This window comes from Dermochelys coriacea, chromosome 7 (assembly GCF_009764565.3).
Source record: "Dermochelys coriacea isolate rDerCor1 chromosome 7, rDerCor1.pri.v4, whole genome shotgun sequence".
Classification (NCBI taxonomy): Eukaryota; Metazoa; Chordata; order Testudines; family Dermochelyidae; genus Dermochelys; species Dermochelys coriacea.
Window position 1 is genome coordinate 52,272,860 of NC_050074.1, and position 24,389 is coordinate 52,297,248.

The window sequence follows — 24,389 nt, forward strand, 5'->3', positions numbered from 1 at the left end:
GATAGAGAAAAAGTCCAGGAAAGCAATTGGAAACCCATGGAGGGTTTGTGAATCAAGAAAGTCAATTTTGAACTGTATCTGGTACAGTAACTCCTTGCTTAACGTTGTAGTTATGTTCCTGAAAAATGGAACTTTAAGCAAAATGATGTTAAGCAAATCCAATTTCCCCATAAGAATTAATGTAAATGGGGGGGGGTTAGGTTCCAGGGAAATTTTTTCACCAGACAAAAAACTATCTATCTACCTACCTACCTACACACACAGTATAAGTTTTAAACAATTTAATACTGTACACAGCAATGATGATTGTGAAGCTTGGTTGAGGTGGTGAAGTAAGAGGGTGGGTATTTCCCAGGGAATGCCTTACTGCTAAATGATGAACTATCACTCGCCTGAGCCCTCAAAGGTTAACACATTATTGTTAATGTAGTCTCACATTCTACAAGGCAGCACGAATGGAGTGAGGGGAGACAGCATGGCAGACAGAGACCGAGACACACACCCTGTGTGTGTGGGGGAGAGAGAGAGAGAGAGAGGTGGTGCGCATTGCCCCTTTAAGTATGCTGACATCACTCTAAATACATTGCCTTTTTAAGTGTATCAGGAAGTTGAGACAGCAGCTGTGACCAGCAAGCTCTCTCCGTCCTGAGCCCTGTCAAGTCCCCACCCTGCTCTATATGGAGAAGGGATAAGTGGGGAGCAAGAGCAGGGGGGAGGGGGACACCCTGACATTAACCCCCCACTTCCCCACCCAGCACGGCAAGCTGGAGGCTCCCGGGAGCAGCTCCAAGGCAGGAGCAACACAGGGCTGTGGGGGGAGGGACAAATGAACTGCTAGCAACTGATAGCCTGCTGGGCGGCTGCCGCACAGGGAACTTAGGGGAGCGGGGAGCTGATATGGGGGCTGCCGGTCCACCCTGGTTCCAAGCCCCCACCAGCTAGCTGCAATGGACTGCTCTTCCTGCAAGCAGTGGACAAAGCAGGCGGCTGCCAAACAACGTTATAAGGGAGCATTGCGCAACTTTAAATGAGCATGTTCCCTATTTGATCAGCAATGTAACAATGAAACAACGTTAACTGGGATGACTTTAAGTGAGGAGTTACTGTATTGTGAAGTGCTGAAGGCTGGAAAGTCATTGCCTCAGTAATGCTGTTCGGTCTGCCCAGTGCTTCTGTCCTTGGAGCTTCAATATTATCAGTGCTAATAGCAGATAAGGCAGCCTGCTAATTCAGCAGACCTTTACTCGTAAAGAGAGATCACAGGTCCTGTGCAGTGACAAAGGCCCTTGGCCAGGTTTATTGCCCTCAAGGCACAGTCCTAGTGCCCTGGCTCTACAGGTACATGAGTGCCCAGGGACAAGGAGTAGCTCAGTCAGTAGCAGGAATTTCTGCTGTCCCCTAGGCCACACAAAGAGTTAAGGTGAGATATCCTGTCATTTATAGACTGAGGGTACATCTACACTACCTGCCGGATCAGCGGGTAGTGATCCATTTATCACATCTAGTGTAGACGCAATAAATTGATCCCCGATTGCTCTGCCGTTGACTCCTATACTCTACCACGGCAAGAGGCGGAAGCAGAGTCGATGAGGGAGTGGCGGCAGTCGACCCCGCGCCGTGAGGACGTGAGGTAAGTCGACCTAAGATATGTCAACTTCAGCTACTCTATTCTTGTAGCTGAAGTTGCGTATCTTAGATCGATCTCTCCCCCCCCACCCCACCCCCAGTGTAGACCAGGCCTGAGACAAACAACTGGGATAAACAACTTAAACACCACCTTATGTGTTTTATGACATCTGTTTATTACCTCCCCTTGTTCCTGATATCTCAGACAAAACATCCCTATTCGTTATTTTGTCAAACCATCTTATCTTGTAGTAGATTGGGATGTATCTGTACTAGCTGGAATATATTTAGTGCTTAGTACACTAGCAACAACTTCGCTAAGTTCATGTACTGGGCAGTGAACTTGTAAGCATCTGCTTTAATCCATGGCTTGGCTTTGGTTCACAGCCTCTGATTCAGGCCTTAGATCTTGCACCAGGCCCAGTGCTCCAGGCTCTCTCTCTTTTCTTCTACTATTGCTACTACTTCTGGAAATGACTGAGAAGTCAGTGAAGCTGTGTGAGATTGGAGGTGATCTACTTTCACTTGATGAGGCAGGGAGAAGCATTCTGCATGTACCAGAATATGGAAAGATGAGACCTGGGAAGAGTGTGGATCAGGAAGACACAGCAGTGCAAGCATGAATGCAGAAGGGAAACACAATTACATACAGAGCCAAAGGCTTTTGGAAAACTGGAAATCAGGCTAAAGGATAAGGGCAAGATTGGGGACATTGGATGTGCTCTGAACAGAGAAGGGAATTAGAAGAGATGCAGTTGAATTTCAAAATAACTTTCTGGTTTTGAAACATTTCTTTATGTGAATGAATCTGAGTCAAAGCTACAGACTTTCTTTTTCAAGACTGGCAGAAATACAGATGTCAAAAGAAATGTACAGCTGAGTACTGCAAAGGACAGGTTAAGATGATTGAACGAGAAAGCAGATATGAAATCAGAGGGCTAAGAACTGAACTCTGTGGGTGGTACTGAGGAGGATGAATTAGTTACTATTTGTATAGTACTTTGAAGATAAAAATTGTTCTATAGAGGACATACTAACTAAGTATTCTTATGATGGGGCCACTTGGACACAGATAGAGCATCTGGATAGGGATGAGTAGGACCATGGCAGATGGGAATCATATGTGACGGGTTCCCCCCCCGGATGCAACCTGGAACTGGGGTACCACTGAGCCCTCTGACCCACCAGCCTGGACTCCCTCTCACACTTACAGCTGTAACAAGCTGTAAAGCCCTCCAGCCTGCACTTTCACCAGTATATATACAGGTAGGGGCACACACAGTTATAAGCAGGCTCTCTGATCAGCCTGGAAAGGCTACTACCAGCTCGTCAGGCACGCACCCCCTTTGAAGTATAAACCCAAAATTTTACTGTATTGCATGGCACACGGAACTATACAGCGTAAGCTCATAAAATTCACCCCCCTCTTTCAATGTGGAGAGGATTATACAACAGCCTTTTGCCCCTGAGTTATGCTTCCAACACACTTCACTCCAACTCACTGATTTAGATAAAGCAAAAACAAGTTTACTAGCTACAAAAGATAGAATTTAAGTGATAGCAAACAGATCAAAGCAGATTACCTAGAAAATAAACAAAAAACACAAACTAAGCTTAGTACATTAAATAGATTCGATATGAATAGCAGATTCTCACCCTAAGAGATGATACAAGGAGGCTGCAGATTCTTAAGGGGCAAGCTGCACTTGCTTTACAGCTTGGAATCCCAAGTTGTTTCATTCACAGGCTAAAAATCTCTTTAGCCTAGGGTCCAGCACTTCCTGCAGTTCAGTATTTGTTCTTCAGGTGTTTCAGAAATTTTGTGTGGAGATCGAAGAACACTAGATGATGATGCTTCTTATCTTATATAGCTTTTGCATATGGCAGGAACCCTTTGTTCTCAAAGTTTGGTTTCCAGAGCAGTCTGTGGAAAAATACTGACATCTCAAGATGACATGTGGTCTCATCACATGTCCTTGTAGAGTCATAGCAGCCGTCACACACAGGCTGTTTGGAGCTTTTAGAGGAAGGCTCACCAGGTGGGAGATAAGCTTCTCCTAAGGCCTACTGTTTTTTCCTAATGGCCCATTGCTCTGAATAGGCACTTCCCCACCCACTATCTAGACTGAAAGCATTTTTTCTACTGGGCGTTACCCAGGTGTAACTACATTTGAAATTCAGATACATAGTCAATATTAATCACTTCAGATACAAAAATGATACATGCATACAAATAAGATAATTGTGTTCAGCAAATCATAACCTTTCCAGTGACACCTCACATGACTTATCTTGCATAAAATACATTATAATTATGTCCTAATCATATCATAATAATATCATTGCAAAGAATATGGGGTGCAGTGTCACACCATATACAACTGCATAGCTATGGAAGTAGTCTCAAAGGATGGAATAATCCATAATATTAAAGCTGTACTGAGCCCAAGGCAAAAGAGGTGAATTCTCATCTAAGCTCATGGATCCCTAGCCCTTTCCTTTAATTTATGATGGACTGTTATTTGGTTGTCATCTTATATGGTGTAGCATATACTTTGTTGTTGTTCCAAGGGTCTTCTGGTACAGAACAGATATTTTTTTATTTGCTTTTCACTCTTGGTTTCTTGTGTGTTTTTCCTTCAGGAAGTTGTGAGTGCATTGGTGACTCACATTTGTGGTGGAAATGATGCAGAAGTGGACATTTCTCTGGATGTGCTCACTGACCTGGTGACTCTGCATACCTCCTCATTGATTCGCTATGCCACCTTTGTGAAGGTAGTGTATCTGCTTGTGAATGGTCCACACTTAGGGCTTGTCTATAGGATGAGTTAGTGTGTGGAAAGCTGGGTGTTGTAACAGGGTAGGTTGCCTCCTGGGCACCCCATCGTGGCCAGAGGTTGCTCTACAGTGCCCTTCCTTTGTTTCCTCTTTTTCAGGGTCCCTCAAAAATGCCACAGCCATTCTCATCCAATTATAGCCTTTCTTGGGGATATGTTTTTTATTCACACAGTACCAAAAACAACTACAAAAAAAATCTTTCACCCAGCCTTAAGCTGGGCACAACCCCTCCTTCCTGAGGTACTGCCCCTTCCTGGTCTCAGAGCAGCTGGAGAAAATGCAAGGCCTGACTTGCCTTCTCCCAAAAGAAAATCAAAACTTTCAGCTGGGTCTTGTTACCCAACCCCAACTCCTGTCCTCGGGGACCACTGCAGATACCCTCTCTCCCTGCAGCTTTTCTCTGCAGTTCCCCTTCCAGCTCTGCCCTCACTGGAATACACTCTGACCCTTTATAGCCCAGGTGCAGCCCTCGCACCTCTGATTAGCTCAGCTGGGAGCACCTGGTCTAGCACAGGGCCCAGCTGTCCTGTTACTGTAAATCCTGTAAATCTACAGTACTCCAATGTGTCATGCACTAACTCTGTGGACCCTCCTGCTTCACACTAGAAGTTCTCTAGTGTGATTTGACCTATTGCTGTTTCATGTTGGGGATAAGAAGTATAGGGGAGTGGGAGGATAAGAGTAGGGATGGGGACGAGGTAGGAGCCTGGGAGGCGATATGGAGAGGGTTCAGGAAATGGAGGTAGGTGCGGGAGAGAACAACAAGCTTGTGGGAGTACAGGGCCAGAAAGATGTAGAGCACATTCCCACCTAGAACTTGGAATTGAACCCAAGAGTCCTGAGTCTCTAGATTCATCTGCTTTCTGGCAGATAGCTCTGAAACCGACTAGCATAGTGTGTGTCTCATCTTCTTCTAGTGCCAGACCCACACTGAGAATAACAACCGCCTGATGCTACCAGTTACTTTGTTAGCGCAAGTGATAGAGGTCTGTGCTGTGGATCTCAAGATCTAAATCCTGTGATGACCCAAGTTGGGGGATCAATATGATTCCTTGTGATGGAATTTCTGTTTTTTGTGTTTAAAAAAAACCCCAAATTGCATTTTAAAAAAAAGTTGGTAAAAGAACATTAAGGTTCTAAAGTCCAGCCCTCAAAAGTTAGAAAGTGTCAGAAAAAAGGTTGCCCAGCCAATCTTAATTCGGTTTCTTTGTGCATATGCATTATAACGGTCTTGGCTAACAGGGACAGAACGACTGCCAATCCTGTACCTTGAATGGGGCCTACACAAAGGATGACCAAATTAAAGTTGTATATGCAGTCTTAAATCAAGCATTTCCAAACTGAGAGTGGCTTGACTTTGCAGTCATAATGTTCTTTTTAATGTAAGGTTTTAGTATGTAACTTGCTAGGATTTTTAAAAAGGAAAATGGAAAAAAAGATCAGAAATTCCTTCATGAGGAACTATATTGATCTTTGCATGTGCTGGACCTTTGTATCCACAGCAGAGACCTCTACCATTCTATCTAAGGAACAACTGTTAGAGTCGGAGGATAATACCTAATACCCTCTGTGGACCAATCATGAGGGGGAATGCAGTGCACCTTTGCAAGTAACTTACATAATTATTTACTAGACAGCAGAGGAATGTTGGGAATGCTGGAGTCTATTCTTGGCTCTGGAGGGGAGTATGGTCTAGTGGTTATAGACAGCACCGCAAAGCACTTAGATTTGGCACATTGTGGCTGAATGGGTGAGGCTTGGCTCTGCCATGTTAGAGACCCATGTTCTATTCTCAGTTCTGCCACATGTGACCTTGTGCAACCTCTTGCTTACCCCCTCATTAAATGGAGGGAAATTATATATGTCTGCGTCTGGAAGTAGGGCTGTTAGGATTTGCTCAATAATAAAGGCCCTGAAGAGTATAGACATAACACAAGTCAGTGGAAAAGCTGGAACTAGAATTCATGGTCTCCTTCTACTGCCAGCTCATTACACCCTCCCCTAAGCCAAACTGCGGGATAGCCGCAGTAGTGCATCACAACCGACCCAGAGCTTTAGCTTTATGCCGAATCTGTATGAGACTCAGTGGAGTCTGGGGAGCATATTTTGTGCATTAGGCAGGTGGTGAGCTCTGTAGAGGTCAAGAATGCTTAGTGTATTTGGCACATAGGGATCTCTATGAGGATAGAGCATGCTCAGCACAGACAGAATGTTCAGAGATTTTAGCAAGAATCCTCCATAAAGCTCTACTGAGCATGTGCAATTTGCACTTTTGGGAGGCTTATAATTTGATACATTTCATGGGGACAGCAAATGGCACCTCTTTGACCCCAAGATCATCCTCTGCAAATTCCAAGTTCCTGCTCCAAATCACGGACTTGCTAGTGCTTTTCAGAGAAATAGCTGGATAAAAATATTAACATGAGCAAAATTACCAAGTAGTGGAAAAACGAGCCTTGTTCCGGGAAGCAATCATTTTCATAAAGGAAAAAAATAGCTTGAGGTAGAGACCAGCTGTAGAAAATTCCAATCTAAACCGTTACAATTTGGCAAAGTTATGAGCAATTGAAAACAGAGGCTTGTAATGGAAAGTGTTAGGCAACCTTAGCTGTAGGCATCACTACCAGAATATTAGTTTTTGTCAAGATCCAATAGTTGAATCACCTTTTATCAGTTTTGAGTTTGGCACCTTTCAGTGTCATTGAACTCCCCCTCTCATCACAAGAACAAGGAGCAAACAGCCCTCCTAATCTTTGTTCTCTAGATCATTCACTGTTTTATAGACTTTTGTCATGTCCCTTTTTGTCTGTCCACTCTGTAGGGGAACAATCCCAGTCTTTTCAATTTCTCTTCCTAGGAGAATTTCTCCAGGCACTCACTCATTCTTGTCACCCTTCTCTGAACTCGTTAGTTCTGCAATATCCATTCAGAGATAGGGTGTCAAGTGCTGCACATAGTATCCAGATGAAGCCACACCACTGATTTATAGAATGGCATTATATCATTTTCCATATTATTCTCCATCCCACCATGATCATTAATGCACTTTGGACCTGCTTTGAAAACTCGGATCAAAGCCTTAAAGTGGCAATGGAAGCAGACTGGGTGTCAGTAGAAGGACTGGAGCACATATTTAACATGCTCCTGGTGACCAAAGTCATGGAAGAAACGGGCACTACATTTTGCATATCTTCACTTTCAGCCTCAGTCATGGGGAATTGCAATAATGTAGCCCTCAGATGACATATGAATGGATGCTTCTTTAATTTGAATGCACAGTGGTAGCTTTCTCCTGAGTATGTGCAAAAGAGAAAAGTAAATTCTTGTTACTGACAATCAGGTGTGTTATTTGGAGTGTGAGAAGGGCCTGTCAGGGTATTATGGCTACTTTGACATTTCTCTATTACAGAACATTTTAGACTATACAGAGAAGCTGAATCCACAGCAAATCCGGAAACTCTTCTACATTCTTGGCGAGTTGGCATTCAGCCAGAGGCAGGAAGACAGCTATATTCAGGTGAGTGGAGGGGGAGAGAGACAATGGGGGCAGGTAGGAAGCAAATCCCTGGTCTTTCTCCCCTTGCTGCGCTAGTTTGCAGAGCTTGTGTGGTGTGGAGACAGCAACAGCAGGGCCAGGATGGTGCAGCCTATACAGCCCTCCTGCATATGGGGATTTCTGGTGCACAGTACCTTTTTAATTTTAAAATTTCTTCCCCTCACCTTCCCTTTGCCCCCCCAAGTTTGATGGTTGTGAGCCCGTTTCCTGCTCCAGACTTTTCTCCTGTGGAGCTCATTCCTATTCCACACAGGAGGAACTCCCTGCTGCTACCGCACACCTGATTAGCTCCACTGGGGAGACACTGCCTGCACACATCCTGAGAGGCACAGCAGCAGAACTTGACTTCTACACACCTTAGGAATCCTTCAGGAAGCATAACTCAGCTACTGCACCCCAGTAGGTCTGCTGCGGGAGAGCTTCTCTCTAACAGGCCACTTAAGGTTTGCAAGACAGAAACAAAAGAGACTCCGCCCCTGAAGAGTTACCCTCCTCAAAGGAGTGTTTTCTCTGCTGCATCGCTGCAGTGAAGTGTTAGACTTCAGAGCTTTGTTATCTGTAGTTTGATATCTAAAACTCTAGAGGACAAATCTGTGTTACCAAATCCATTTTATGTCTGAATTGACTTCCAGCTTATTATACAGCATCCCAGGGAACAAGTCAATTACAATGTAACAAGAGCATGTTCAAATACATAGGTCTGAATTTTCATACCTGTCAATGAGGCAGTGGTCAGGCAAAAGTAGCTGAAAAATCTTGTGAAAATTGGAAGCTGTGAGACCTGGGCTTAGAAACAGTATAGAGCCTGCAAATAAAAAATATTCTTCTACACACTTTCGTTAAATAACTAGAGCAAAGGTCAAAACGAGCCTAATTTTGGAACATTGGTTGCATCTTTAACTGTGGATGTGTGGCCAGTGTCCCCATAGTCAAGGAGGTCACTGTCACGTTCCAGAGTGCAACCAGACAGTGAGAGGCTGTGTTACTGCCTGCCCTGTATTTTGAGTGCTTTGAATGCTCTGCTGCTGTGATTCACCACCAGGACACTGATAGTCCACAGTCAAGCACGCACTGAGTGTCTCTTTGTTGAGCAGTTCTGACTTCAGCAGCCTGTCTACAACACAACAGCCCCACTCTACGTTCTGTCACCCAGTTACCTTATGCAGGGGTGACCCCAACACACTCCCTGTCCCAAATTTCCCCAAAACCGTCTGCTCTGAAGTATCCAGTCCTCTCCTGGAATGCTCAGAGAAATAATGTTTGTTTGCTCCTCTAAAATGACAAAATGTGCTCAGCTTATCACTTTAACTGGAGTAAACTATCACTTCAGTTCAGACATAGCACTGGGCCAGTTTAGATTAAAAGTAAAACAAATTTATTAATAAAAGGAGATGGGATTTTAAGTAAGTTCAGATATCAAGGATAGTGTTAGAAAAGATTACAAGCAAATAAAAGTGAAAAACACTGTCTAGTGGCTAAGACTTCACTCAACAAGCTGCAGTCTTTGTTCAAGATTGGTAAGCAAACTATCTACCTTCCAGCAAGATGGCTGAGCACCCGTCTGATCAGCTGATCCCACAAGGGCCAAAGTGCTTGGTTTCTTTGTCTTCTTAGGTGAAAGATCACTTGCGGTTCTTTGCCCCTCTTTTATAGTTCAGTGAACCTTTTAAATGGATTCTTCTTCCTAAAGCAAAGTTCATTCAAGCTGTGAGGTAGGCGACATGGAATTTCCTGGTAAAGGACATTCCATGCTGGGTTTTTCCCCTGCTGGTGTTTGCTAAAATGCAAATTGATCTGTTCCTACACTCCCCTCTCCCTGCCGTGATGCTGAGTGGTTATCTCTTCCCCTTATTGGCTTGCTGATCCTGTTTACTTTTTATGTAAATTGCATTCCCTTTGTTTCTTAATGTAACTTGGAAATAACTTCAAGATGGCAGAACACATTGTTATATCTAGTGTGGGGTAACTTCAGCCCTGCCTGGCAGGCACACTTTTTGATAACATAATTCCTAATTTATTTGTAATTTTGAATTTGTCCTCCATACATACACCATCCAATGATACTGATGATAAATAGGCTATTACCTTTCTACTGATATCTTATATGACACCTTTTAGATGCAGTTTATGACATTAGGGAGCTGGGGTACACTCAACTGGACAGGCCAGCTGAAACTCACTGTCCTCTTGCATTGGGTTGCTGTTAGTCAGTCACAACATGTGTTTTCCCTTACAAGGATGTACTTCCCGTGGTCTGGCTGCCCCGTTTTGTCTGGAGGAAATTAACAGGGAAGTAAATCAGCTCTATTGTAAGTTTTGAGTGTTGAAAAGTGAGATGTTCACAGCAGTACCATTAACACACTCAAATGCATACATGGTGACTACTTGTAATGCCTCTCTCTCTCTCTCTCTGCAGGACGATATGCATATGGTGATCAGGAAGTGGCTGTCTAGCACAGTTCCTAAGTATAAACAAATGGGGATTATTGGTGCTATTACTGTGGCAGGCAGCATGGCAGCAAAGAGGTGGGAAAGGAATAGAACTTGTCAACTGTCATTTAACCTGCTCTAGCCAGCCTGATATAACCAGAGCTAGTAAGAGGGGAGGAGAAAGGGGACAGTCACATGGTTTGTGATGGTCACTGTAAGGCTCACTGGAAGAAAACCACCGAAAAACATTCTTTGCACATGATTGTCCCGTGTATCCTTTGAAAATGTGCTGTCCTGCTGCTGGTCCTGCCACTGCTTTCCTGATGATGCTGATTCTGAGATGCCTGGATCAGCATCAGAAGGAGTTGTGACTGGAAAAGATTTGGGGTTGTGGTAGATAGTCAGTGCAACATGAGCTTCTGTGGCTAATGCAATCCTTGGATATAAAAACAGTTGATTCTTGAGTAGGAGTAGAGAGGTTATATGACCTCTGTATTTGTCACTGGTGTGACTGCTGCTGGAATACTGTGTCCTGGTCTGGTGTCCACAGTTCAAGATGGATTTTGATAAATTGGAAAGGGTTCAGAGAACAAAAATGATTATGGGATTGGAAAACATGCCTTATAGTGAGAGACTCAAGAAATTCAGTCTATTTAGTTTATCAAAAAGAAGGTTTTTCTTCGAGTGCTTGTTCACATCGATTCCAATCAGGTGTGTGCGCATGCACGTGCATGATGGCCGGAAGATTTTACCCTTCGCAGCATCCTTCGGGTCGGCCTGGGCGCCCCTGGAGTCATGCCCTTATGGCGCCTAATATATAGCCCGGCTGACCCGCCACCCTTTCAGTTCCTTCTTACCGCCAGTGACAGTGGCTGGAACTTCCCTTGGCTCTTGATCAGCAAGTTTTCTTTGTTTATTCTATGTATATATTTAGTTAGTGAGTAGTACCAGTTTAAAGTTTAGTATAGTATTGTAGTTGGGGGTTCCCCCCAACTCTGGCCCCGGCGCCGTGGCATGTCGCAATCCCCGGGATTTAAGAACTGCGTGGCTTGTGCCAAGCGCATGCCTAAGAGTGATCTGCACTTGTCGTGTCTTCAGTGCCTGGGGGAGACTCATCAGAAAGATCTTGCAAGATCTGCTGCGAATTCCGCCTGAGAACACTTAAAGAACGGGAACAGTGGCTGAAGGTGATCCTCATGGAGGCAGCCTTGTGCCCCCTCTCTGACCTGGGCTTGAGATACCCAACCCCGATGGCGTCATCCTCGACACGGAGTGCCCCAGTGCTGTTGGCAACTTCGGCGCTGAGGAAGGACTTCTTCAGGGACGGTTGGCACCCCCATGGCACCTCATTGGGCCCTTCTGATAGTAGGCACCGCTCCCATTCACTAATGCCTCAAAAGAAGAAAAAGCCGGACGACCATTCTCCAGCTAAGCCTCAAGAAGTGCAACCCCAGGTGGGCCACTCCTCGGCGTCTCCTTCCAGGGCTGTGTCGACTCCTATCCAGGTAAGGCGATCAAATCTGGCCCCACCTCGATCACCAGCGCCTACGCAGCAGCTGCAGCTCCCGTCCACGCCAGAAGCATATCAGGCTGCCAGAGATCTCCTCCACCTGATGGCACCATTCTCGCCTGCCAGGGAGGAACCCTCAGTGCCGATGGAGCCCCGTCCTCCGGTGCATTCTAAGGGAAAGCCAGCTATGATGTCGAGGCACTCTCCTTTGCCTTGTCCATTGGCACCTATATGCTCAGATAGAGAGCCTTCCTACTCCCTGAGCTCTCGCTGTTCGAGACACCAAGGATCGGCTCCTCCGTGGTCTTCAGTGTCTGAGACCTCGGAGTCAGAGCCTGATTCCTATCGCTCAAGTAGTAGAAGAAGCCGGAGAGCGAGGTCCGGCAGAGACAGAAGGGAGCATCAGGCATGGCCTCTGCAGTGGCAGAACCCACCTCAGTGGCCCTTTTGGACTCTCTGGGCCTATCACCAGGGTCAGGGAGGAACCCAGGGCCCATGCTCAGCAAAATGCTTCAGTCACCTCCGCCACTTATGTACCACCTTCCGTTGTGCATCCGCATCCGGTGCCTATGGTACCGACGCCTTTTCCTCCAGCACTGTCGATTCTGGCACCGTGCTTGGCTTCGACTTCGGCACCAGCCTTCATAATGTCGACACACCTGTCTCCCATGCCTGCACTGTTGTTGATGTCGACCTTGATGCAGGCACCTACAGCCCAGGTTCCGATGTCGGCACCAGGCCCCCCGACCCCGGCGGCTCCTGTGAGTGTGCCAATGCAACTTCCTCCTGTGAGACTGATGCCGACGCTGCCTATGACGCCAATTGCCCCGGCACCATCATTGGCACCACCTCCAGCGCTGTCCCGGGAGTCACGTGACCCATCCAGGGCAGACAGCAGGGAGCTTCCACCACCAGCACATGCTTCCTCCTCTTTGTCGCTGGATGAAGCATTGGCAGGGATGTCCATAGTCCCTGTGTTAGAGGACAACAGAGTTTTACAGCAGTTGCTCTGCAGGGCTGCCCAAGACTTGGGCATCAAGGCTGAGGAGGTGGTTGAGGATACGGATCCCATGGTGGACATCCTAGCACCCTCGGGGCCCTCATGGGTAGCGTTACCCCTCATAAAGACGGTGGTGGACACCATCAAAACTCTATGGCATATCATCTCTGCCACTGTAGTGAGGTGGTGTGGCTCCCCGCCTCCCCGGAGAGGGACGAACCCATCCGGGTGCCGGAGTAGGCGGAGCCAGGGAGCTCTGAGCCTGCCCCTCATCAGGTCAGGTGGTGACCAGAAAGTATAAAAACTCTCCCTCAGAGCTCACTGGGGGCCCATCTTCTGGGGAGGCCAGACGCCTCCAGCCTGGCCTGTGACTGGGAAGTCCCTGCAGCCCAAGGTGCATGCCAGGAGTTGCCGGACCTGCCCTGCGGCTGCTACCCGGAGGAGTTGCTGGACCTGCCATGCGGTCGCTACCCTGAGGAACCCATAGTGCTGGATGCCCCTGAGGACACTGCCTGGACCCAGGTACCCCAAGAGGGGGGATTAGGAAGTAGCCCGGGGACAGCCACCCTAGTCTGGCTGTAACACTGCCAGAGCCCATGTCAGTGTGTTGCGACCAGGATCCCCACTGACACAGCAGCAGGTCTTCTGCCGCTGCTAGGGCCCCGGGCTGGGACGCAGTGGAGTGGGAGGGCCTGTGTCCCCCCTGCCACTCAACTCGTGGGTGACAGTCTCTTCCAGGTCCTTTAGGGCCTAGGCCTGCTAAAATTGAACTATTTGCTCAGTCCCTGCCTGAGGGCCTGAGCTACTGACTTGGTTGCCACGCCCTGATCCAGGGCCTGGACCTATTTCTGTGTACTGTTTACCACTGCTCAGCCCCTGCCGGAAGGCCTGAGCATCTGACTCATTGTTGCCCCGCCTTGACCTAGGGCCTGGGCTTACGGTGCTTGTTTCAGTTGCCGCAAGGGCTGCCGAGGGAGACTCCCACGGCTGGATTAATTTCCTCAAACATTATCTGTGTGTTGTGAGCCGGCGTGGCTCCCCGCTGCCCCGGAGAGGGTCGAGCCCCGGCTAGCTGCATTACAGCCACCCACTGCCAAATGCAATGAGCGCCGGTATTTTATCCCCTCCAGAGGCTTTTAGCATCTCTACTCCCATCCGCCTCCGGACTCGTTGGTCATAGATGCGGCTAACCAGTGGGAGAGACAAGATTTCCAAGGTCCTTCCCCAAAGAATAGGGACGCTAAATGACTGGACCTCGTGGATAGGAAAATCTACTCCATTGGTAGTCAACAACTCTGTATTGCTAACCAGCAGGCCATTGTGAGCAGGTACTCTTATAACACCTGTGCTTCCATGGCTAAGTTCACGGAGCTCATCCCTTCCGACGCTCAGTCAGAATTAATCACCTTGGTGGAAGAATGGAAATTAGTCTTCCGCACTTCACTGCAGCCAACCTTAGATGCTGCAGATACTGCCACAAGAGTCATGGCGACAGGGGTGGCTATGTGACAGGGGGCCTGATTGCAAGTCTCGGTTACCCTACGAAGTCCAATAAACGATTCAGGACCTCCCGTTTGAGGGTGAGACTGTTTTCAGAGAAGACAGACAAATGGCTCCACAGCCTAAAAGATTCCCGAGTCACCCTTAGATCCTTGGGCTTACATAGCTGCACCACTCAGCGCAGACCCTTCCGCCCACAATCTCCGCAAAGGTTCCAACAGCAGAACTGCCAGGACAACTCTAGAAGGAGGAACTGGAGCGGTAGGAGAAGGCAACATCCCTCCATTAACCAAGGCCAGCCCAAAACGCCCTGTGGCCCTAAACCGGCATTTTGAAGGTGCAGTCGAGGACGGTGCACCAGATCAGAGACTGGATTCGCCCCACCTTACCTTTTCCTCCCGACTATCCCCTTTTTACTGTGCATGGTCCCGTACTACTTCGGACCGTTGGGTGCTTCGCACAGTAGAGAGGGGATACTCCATCCAATTCTGTGCCCTCCCGCCCTTCCTCCCCCCTTCTCCATCCCTCTTCAGGGACACTTCTCACAAGCAACTTCTCATTCATGAGGTTCAATCACTCCTAGCGCTAGGGGCTGTGGAGGAGGTTCCACTGGAGCACAGGGATGAGGGTTTCTATTCCCGCTATTTCCTAATGCCAAAGGTAGCCTAAGGTCTATCCTGGACCTGCGTGGCCTCAACAAGTTTGTGAGGAACCTCAGGTTCCTCATGGTCTCCTTGACCTCTATGATCCCTTCATGGCATCCAGCAGACTGGTACGCCGCCTTCGACTTGGAGGACACGTATTTTCACATAGCAATAGCGCAAAACCACAGAAAGTACCTCAGGTTGTGGTCAGCAGTTCCCATTACCAATTTAGAGTCCTCTCTTTCGGCCTGTCAGTGGCACCTCGAGTCTTCACCAAGTGCATGGCAGTTGTTGCCACCTTTCTGTGGAAACATCAGGTACAGGTGTTCCCATACCTCGATGACTGGCTGATCAAAGGCTTATCCAGGGCTCAGGTGGCATTCATCAGAGCCACTTTCGAGAATCTGGGCCTCCTACTCAACGAGGCGAAATCGACTCTGTCCCCACTCCAGAGGATAGAGTTCATGGGGTGGTTCTGGACTCAACCCCAAGCCAAGGCATTCCAGGCCCTCGACGCCATTATCCAGGGAATCAGGCAATTCCCCACAACCACCATGAGAAATTGTCTCAAACTTCTTGGCCACATGGTGGCCTGTAAATATGTGATTTGACACGTCAGACTCAGGCTTTGGCCATTTCAGTTGTGGCTTGCGTCAGTGTACAGACTCACCCCTTTGGACAGGATCGTGACCCTGCCTCGCCCCATCCTTGACTCGCTCCTGTGGTGGACGGACTCTCAGCAAGTGTGCTCAGGAGTCCCCTTCACTGCCCCACAACCATCCCTGACGCTAGTAACAGGTGTGTCAGATTTGGGGTGGGGGGCTCATTTGGGGGACCACAGGACTCAGGGCCTCTGTCTTCTCCGTCTCCGTCTTCATATCGCCTAGTGTGTCAGTCATTCCGCCCATATCTAGCAGGTTGATGTGTATCGGTCATGACGGACACTACGTCCATGATGGTCTGTATCAAGAAACGGGGGTTCACGCTTCTCTCCCCTCTGCCAGGAAACCTTCAGGTTATGGGACTTTTGTATAGAGCACTCAGTTCATCTACAGGTGTCGTACCTTCCGGGGTCCAGAACGAGTTGGTGGACAGCTTCAGCAGGTTTTTCACAGCCGCGAGTGGTCCCTTTACCCAGACGTTGCATCGTCGCTCTTCCAGAGGTGGGGCTGTCCTCTGATCTACCTCTTCACCATGTGACGCAACAGGAAGTGTCAGCAGTTCTGCTCCTTCCAGAATCATAGTCCGGGCTCTACAGTGGACGCGTTCCTCCTCCATTGAGGGGGTCCACTTCTATACGCCTTCCCACCCATACCACTCATCCACAAGGTCCTGCTCAAGATCCGCAGAGACTGAGCTTGGGTCATTCTCATAGTATCAGCCTGGCCCCACCAGCATTGGTACATGACTCTCCTAGACACGTCAGTGGGAGCCCTGATTACCCTGCCTCTTTTCCCGGACCTTCTCATGCAGGTTCATGGGTGGCTCCAGCACCCGAACTTGCAGTCGCTGCATCTCACAGCCTGGAGGCTCCATGGCTGAACCCGTCGGAGCTCTCTTGTTCAGAACAAGTCAGACAGGTTCTCTTGGGCAGTAGGAAGCCCTCCACTAGGGCCACGTACCTGACCAAGTGGGAGAGATTTTCAATTTGGTCAGCTCAGCACAACTTTCCCCCGGTGCTAGCCTCAGTGCCCCAGCTTTTGGATTATCTTTTCCACCTAAAGCAGGACGGTCTCTCCTTCTTTTCTATAAGAGTACACCTGGCTGCCATCTTGGCTTTCCACCCGGGGGTACAGGGCCGCTCAGTTTTCGCTAACCCCTGGTCAGTCACTTCCTGAAGGGTCTCGACAGGTTGTACCCGCACATCCTCCAACCGGTTCCTACTTGGAGCCTTAACTTGGTCCTCTCTAGGCTCATGGGCATCCCTTTGAGCCTCTAACAACATGCTTCCTGCTCTCTCTCTTCTATAAGGTTGCGTTCCTAGTGACGATAACTTCAGCCTGGAGGGTGTCTGAGCTTAGGGATTTAACGTCCGAGCCATCCTACACCATGTTTTTTAAGGACAAGGTTCAGCTCAGACCCCATCTGACCTTCCTCCCGAAGGTGGTATCGCAGTTCCACATCAACCAGGACATTTTCCTCCTGGTGTTCTACCCCAAGCCTCATGCGAGTAGTAGGGAGCAGAGACTCCACACTGTCGATGTCCGCAGAGCTCTGGCCTTTTACATAGAAAGGATGAAACCATTCAGGAAGTCGGTACAGCTCTTCATCGCAGTAACAGACAGACTGAAGGGCCAGCCTGTTTCGATACAGTGCATTTCATCATGGATTATGGCCTTGTCATAAATATAAAGGGAAGGATAACCACCTTTCTGTATACAGGCTATAAAATCCCTTCTGGCCAGAGGCAAAACCCTTACACCTGTAAAGGGTTAAGAAGCTATGGTAACCTCGCTGGCACCTGACCCAAAATGACCAATGTGGGGACAAGATACTTTCAAATCTGGAGGGGTGGGAAAACAAATGGGTCTGTCTGTCTGTGTGATGCTTTTGCCAGGAACAGATCAGGAATGCAGCCTTACAACTCCTGTTAAGTTAGTAAGTAATCTAGCTAGAAATGCGTTAGATTTCCTTTTGTTTAATGGCTGGTAAAATAAGCCATGCTGGATGGAATGTATATTCCTGTTTTTGTGTCTTTTTGTAACTTAAGGTTTTGCCTAGAGGGATTCTCTATGTTTTGAATCTGATTACCCTGTAAGGTATTTACCACATCCTCATTTTACAGAGGTGATTCTTTTACCTTTTCTTTAATTAAAATTCTTCTTTTAAGAACCTGATTGCTTTTTCATTGTTCTTAAGATCCAAGGGTTTGGGTCTGTGTTCACCTGTACCAATTGGCGAGGATATTATTATCAAGCCTTCCCCAGGAAAGGGGGTGTAAGGCTTGGGGGGATATTTTGGGGGAAGATGTCTCCAAGTGGGCTGTTTTCCTGTTCTTTGTTTAAAACACGTGGTGGTGGCAGCATAGGGTTCAAGGACAAGGCAAAATTTGTACCTTGGGGAAGTTTTTAACCTGAGCTGGTAAGAATAAGCTTAGGGGGTCTTTCATGCAGGTCCCCACATCTGTACTCTAGAGTTCGGAGTGGGGAAGGAACCTTGACAGGCCTGCATTACCAAGTGCTACAATCTAGCAGGGATCCCAGCGCCCCCGATAATGGCGCACTCTACAAGAGTGCAAGCTTCATCAACAGCTTTCCTGGCCCAAGTCCCCACCCAGGAAACTGCAGGGCAGCAATGTGGTCATCGATACACACTTTCGCTTCTTACTATGCAATTACTAGACAGGCCAGAAATGATGCAGCCTTTGGTAGAGCAGTACTCCAGTCAGTGGATAGCTCTGACCCCACCTCCTAATTTTGCTTGGGAGTCACCTGATTGGAATTGACATGAACAAGCACTCAAAGAAGAAAAAACAGTTACTCACCTTCTTGTAACTGTTGTTCTTTAAGATGTTTTGTTCATGTCCATTCCAATACCCACCCTCCTACCCCTCTGTTGGAGTAGCCGGCAAGAAGGAACTGAAGGGGTGGCGGGTTAGCAGGGCTATATATTAGGCGTCATAAGGGCAAGACTCCAGAGGGCGCCCAAGCTGACCTGACGGATGCTGCTAAGGGAAAAATCTTCCAGCCATCGTGCACGTGCATGCACACACACCTATTGGAATGGACATGAACAAAACATCTTGAAGAACAACAGTTACGAGAAGGTAACCGTTTTTTAATTGGTGACTTGATCACAGTTTGTAATACCTAAGTGGGGAACTGAAGTTTGATAATAGAGTGCTCTTAAGTCTAACAGACAAAGGTGTAAGAAGTGCCAATGGCTGAAAGTTGAAGCTAGACAAATTCAGACTAGAAACAAGGTGCAACTTTCTAACGGTGAACCATTTACCAAGGGTTGTGGTGCAGTCTCAATCACTTGGGATTTTTAAATCAAGATTAGATGTTTTTCTAAAAGTTTTGTTCTAGTTCAAATAACAATTAATTCAGACAGGTCAGACTGATCACAATAGTCCCTTCAGGCTTTATAATCTATGAATTTCTTGTTCAGGGATGTAAGCACTATATGCTGAGTATGCAGGACAGTGGACACAGCCAGTGGGGCTTTTAAGGGATCATACCTGGAACAAGAGGCTTCAGGATTAGTTTAAATGGCTTTTTATTTGAGTTCCATTTAAGATGATCTGGCACGCTCCCTATGTAATTTTTCAGAGCTGCTGAAAGCCCCAGGGCTCACTAGAGGGTCTCAGAGGTCACAGCATAAAGTTGTTATGAAGGATCACACAATTCACTCACTTGGTTGTCTTCAAAAAATGCTCTCACTGTTAGGTTACATGGAGAGAAAAGAGACAGAGTCTAGCCGTCTGTCCAGGCCCATGAGCTAGCACACTTCCCAACAGCAGCTCTCAAAGGTGCTCTTCTGTATAACATTGTCTCTAGAGTACCTAATGAAAAGGACCCTGTAAAGTAGGTTTGATATTCTAGTAGGGTATGTTTATGGGGAGTGTGTATTGGGGATCTGCGGAGCAGTTTAATACACTTCTACTTTACAATGGTTTTATTGGCTTCCTGTAAAGTTTCTCTTTGCTATTGAAAGTTCTTACCCTCTGTGAAATACTGCATTGTGTGTGCAATGGCTATTAGGCAGGATGGACAGGGATGTTTGCCCGAAGCTGGGAATGGGTGACAAGGGATGGATCACTTGGTGATTGTCTATTCTGAGACACCTGGCATTGGCCAGTCAGAAAACAGTATATTGGGCTAGATGGACCTTTGGTCTGATCCAGTATGGCCGTTCTTATGTACTTATGTGCTTCAGTGATTCACCTGAACTTTCCATAGACAGTGCAGCCCTAGCCATCCTTTAGGTTAATCAACAGTCTTATGCCTACAATCCTGACACTGGAAACGAGCACTTTTTAATGATGCTCCAAGAATCTCCCTATTACTCTCTGCCATTCCCTGTCTATGCTGACACTTAAAACCTGGTTGAAGAAACGCTTGGACCTAGGTAGTGGAAGTTAGGTGTTTGCCCTTGTGGTAGGCCCATCTTTCCCATGAATAATTCCTCCAGGGCAGGGAGCCCTGTATCTTAGTGTAAACAGGTTTGAGCATCTCGCTGCGTAGTGTACTGTGCAGTGAAAAAAGTTTGTTGATTTCAGAAGTAAAGAAGACAGATGTTCATTGGAGAGAACGCAGCAAAGTGAAGAGCACTGCAGACAGGTGAGTGCCAGGACAGTGTGTGTGCTGAAGGGAGACTGGAATCCATGCACTGCCAGGGGATTGTGCCAGGAGGGGGTGTGAAAGGCAGAGGAGTGTGTGTCTCTGGAGAGGTCAGGGTCCCACTGGGCAAATGGGATATTGGTGTCAGTGCAGGGCCCGGGAATGGGGTAAGGCAGTTTTGTGTGTCTGCAGAGAGCAGAATGAGAGGCCGTTTAGGGGAGGATAGGGTCTGTGCTTGGTCTGTAACCACTTTCCTCCGAGGAGTTCAACAGTGCCTAGCAGAATAGGGTCCTGGCCCATGACTGGGGCTGCTAGTCACTGTTGTAACACAAATATGTAATACGAGGGGTCAGGTCAGTGGAGAAAGGCAGCGGCTTGTGGGGTTTGTATGTCAGTGAGAGGGGCTGGACAGGGCTTTGTGGGGGCTGTGTCTCAGTGGGAGAGTTTGGGAGGTAGAGAAGGGGGAGCTGTGGATCCTGCCTGTGTCTGATCAAGCTGGTGGGTAGGGTATGTATTATTCCCATGTCATTGGTCCTTCTTTGCAGCTCTCCATCTTGCTCGATCTGGTGAGCTACTGCTGTGAGCAAAGTCCTGAGGCCTTGGCTCTGTATTATGATGAACTTGCCAATTTGATTGAGAAACAGAAAGGGAATTTGGATTCGCAAATCCTGGTATGTTACAGAGTGGTCTGTATTTAGTCAGTTATACTAATCCTTCGGTGACGTGCAGGTTAACCAGGCATTATGGGACAGCATCTGTGTAAGAATCACACTCCTGTCTGAAAATGTTTTTCCTATTATTGCTACAGGTGACACCTAGAATTCCTGTAACTGACTGAGATTAGATGGAAAATCCAGTCTTTCAGCTTGTTTACTTTTTTGTTTACATACCTGGAGTGGTCTGTTGTTGATGTACGCCTTTCACACAGCCACAGTGGAGAGAGAAACCTTTTTAAAAATAGCAAATGTGGTTGTAAATGTACCAGACATAGCAGGGGGGATCAAGGGCAGGTGAAGAACCTGAAACTACTTTAAACTTTTTTTTTACTTGGCATCCCTTTAAACATGCAGGGCTCTCTAATGTCCAAGGGTTTGGAGGAGACACCATGGGGCTGCTTGGTGGGGGAGCAAGTTGGGACTTCTTCCTGCAGAGTCTCGATTGAGCCTGCCTTTCCCCTTACTTGGGAGCCCTTTCAAACCCTGCTTTCCCTTCTACTGTGCCTACTGGGGAAGATAGTATGTCATATTGGGGGTTGGGAGGGTGGCTGGTGGGGAATGTGAGACCATGGGGGAGCTGTTGTGGGGGTGGTCTTGTGCTGTCAGGGCACAGGAGGCAGGACTGGTATTGGGAGGAGGGTGGAACTTGGCTGTACTGTGATTCTTGGAAGCAAGTACCAAGACCACAGCAACCACAGTTCATTAGCCAGTGCAGAAAGTCCAGAGTATTTAGTGCCATTAGCTTAGGGTTGCCGAGATGACCTCGTGTTCTGCTTTGAAGCCTCTCTGGCTGTGTCTTCATTAGGAAAAAGTGTTCTTAACTTGAGTCAGCTAATGTTAGGTAAAATCCTAGCCCAGATGAGATGGTTAGGAGTTCTCACATGTTAGCAGGTCAAGGTAAAACTATGGGGAGCTAGTTTGTAATTCAGCCTGCTAGTTCATTTGAAGTTTACACATTGCCTTGTCTTCACTGGGATTTTATCTTGAGCAACCCACTCTCCTCCTTCATCCCCTACCCCACTGAAGACAAGGCCCTTGTAGTTGGGAGATGGAAGAAGAACAAACCAATGTTGTGATTAGTGGCAATAGAGTTGCCAACCTGAGAGCTGGAGGCCCCAAGTAACCCAGAATTCTGCCTCAAACACAGCATGCCTTGGGGAGAGGAACAATCATCCTACACAGAATGTGTCAATGGGGACCCCTTGAATGGAGGTGCCCATCTGTCTTTGGGTGGCCACAGCCTGATAAACCCCACTGCTAGAGAGCCCAGGCTTTCTATAGCATGTTGGATTAGCCTCAGAAATAAAAAGGTTGAGAACCCCTGCTCTGGAATAACCTCTGGGTGTTGAGTGCATGTAAGTCTGTGTAAAGAGGGCGGAACAGGCAGCAGCAGGCAGGGAAGCTGGATAGTGCAATAATCTTCTTAAAATATTTGGATGTGGCAGAGACCTTCCCTTCCACAGTAGCTTAGTCAAACTGAATCAAGGACATGGGAGAATAATCACAATAGTACCTAGTGGGTTTCATAGCACTTTTCATTTCAAAGGCAGTGAGTAGCATTTTAGAGCTAGGGAAGCTGAGCCACAGACTGGGTAGTGATTGGCCCAAGGTCACATGGCAGATCCGGGAATAGGATCCAGTCTCCTCAGTCCCAGTCCGATGCTCTGGTCACTGGGCCACATAAGTGTATGAAATGCAGGGGGAAGAGGATGCTCTTCCCTTTCCAGGGAGAAAGAGCTGGAAACCAATCAAGATCCCCACTCCTACCTTAGTCTTGGTCTACACTAGGAGTTGAGGTCGAATTTAGCAGTGTTAAATCTATTTAACCCTGCACCCATCCACACAACGAAGCCCTTTTTTTCGACTTAAAGGGCTCTTAAAATCGATTTCCTTACTCCATCCCCGACAAGGGGATTAGCGCTGAAATCAGCCTTGCCAGATCGAATTTGGGGTACTGTGGGCACAATTACATGGTATTGGCCTCCGGGAGCTATCCCAGAGTGCTCCGTTGTGACCGCTCTGGACAGCACTCTCAACTCAGATGCACTGGCCAGGTAGACAGGAAAAAGCCCGCAAACTTTTGAATTTCAATTTCCTGTTTGGCCAGCGTGGCAAGCTGCATGTGACCATGCAGAGCTCATCAGCAGAGGTGACCATGATGGAGTCCCAGAATTGCAAAAGAACTCCAGCATGGACCCAACGGGAGGTACGGGATCTGATCGCTGTATGGGGAGAGGAATCTGCTATCAGAACTATGTTCCTGTTTTCGAAATGTCAAAACATTCGTCAAAATCTCCCAGGGCATGAAGGACAGAGGCCATAACAGGGACCCAAAGCAGTGCTGCGTGAAACTTAAGGAGCTGAGGCAAGCCTACCAGAGGGGCAAATGGCCGCTCCAGGTCAGAGCCCAAAACATGCTGCTTCTATGATGAGCTGCATGCCATTTTAGGGGTTTCAGCCACCACTACCCCAGCCGTGTTGTTTGACTCCTTCAATGGAGATGGAGGCAACATGGAAGCAGGTTTTGGGGATGAGGAAGATAGCTCACAGCAAGCAAGCGGAGAAACCAGTTTTCCCGACAGCCAGGAACTGTTTCTCACCCTGGATCTGGAGCCAGTACCCCCTGAACCCACCCAAGGCTGCCTCCCAGACCCGCCAGGTGGAGAAGGGACCTCTGGTGAGTGTACTTTTTAAAATACTATACATGGTTTAAAAGCAAGCATGTTTAATGATTAATTTGCCCTGGCATTCGCGGCTCTCCTGGATATACTCCCAAAGCCTTTGCAAAAGGTTTCTGGGGAGGGCAGCCTAATTCCGTCCACCATGGTAGGACACTTAACTACTCCAGGCCGGTAGCACATACTCGGGAATCATTGTAGAACGAAGCATTGCAATGTATATTTGTTGGTGTTCAAACAACATCCATTCTTTATCTCTCTGTGTTATCCTCAGGAGAGTGATATCATTCATGGTCACCTAGTTGAAATAGGGTGCTTTTCTTAAGGGGACATTCATAGGTGCCCATTCCTGCTGGGCTGTTTGCCTGTAGCTGAACAGAAATGTTCCCCGCTGTTAGCCGCGGGGGGGATGAGGAGCTAGCCACACGGTGGGGGGAGGCAAAATGCGACCTTGAAACAAAAGCACATATACATATGTAATGTTAACAGCAAGGTTTACTGTGAAAGAGTGTACCCATTGTTCTATAAAATGTGTCTTTTTAAATACCACTGTCCCTTTTTTTTTTTCTCCACCAGCTGCATGTGTTTCAAGGATCACAGGATCTTCTC

General features: G+C 47.6%; 1 protein-coding gene across 7 annotated transcripts in view; it reads left to right on the top strand.

Moving 5' to 3' along the window:
• FANCD2 (FA complementation group D2) overlaps nt 1-24,389 on the top strand; it is a 188,564-nt gene that overhangs the window by 47,564 nt on the left and 116,611 nt on the right. For all 7 annotated transcript variants that reach the window (XM_038409532.2, XM_043518412.1, XM_038409533.2 and 4 more), the window contains 5 exons: nt 4,270-4,401; nt 7,874-7,981; nt 10,437-10,546; nt 20,326-20,386; nt 20,932-21,057. In XM_038409532.2, the coding sequence (XP_038265460.1) occupies nt 4,270-4,401; nt 7,874-7,981; nt 10,437-10,546; nt 20,326-20,386; nt 20,932-21,057 (537 nt within the window). The remainder of the gene's footprint in view (nt 1-4,269; nt 4,402-7,873; nt 7,982-10,436; nt 10,547-20,325; nt 20,387-20,931; nt 21,058-24,389) is intronic.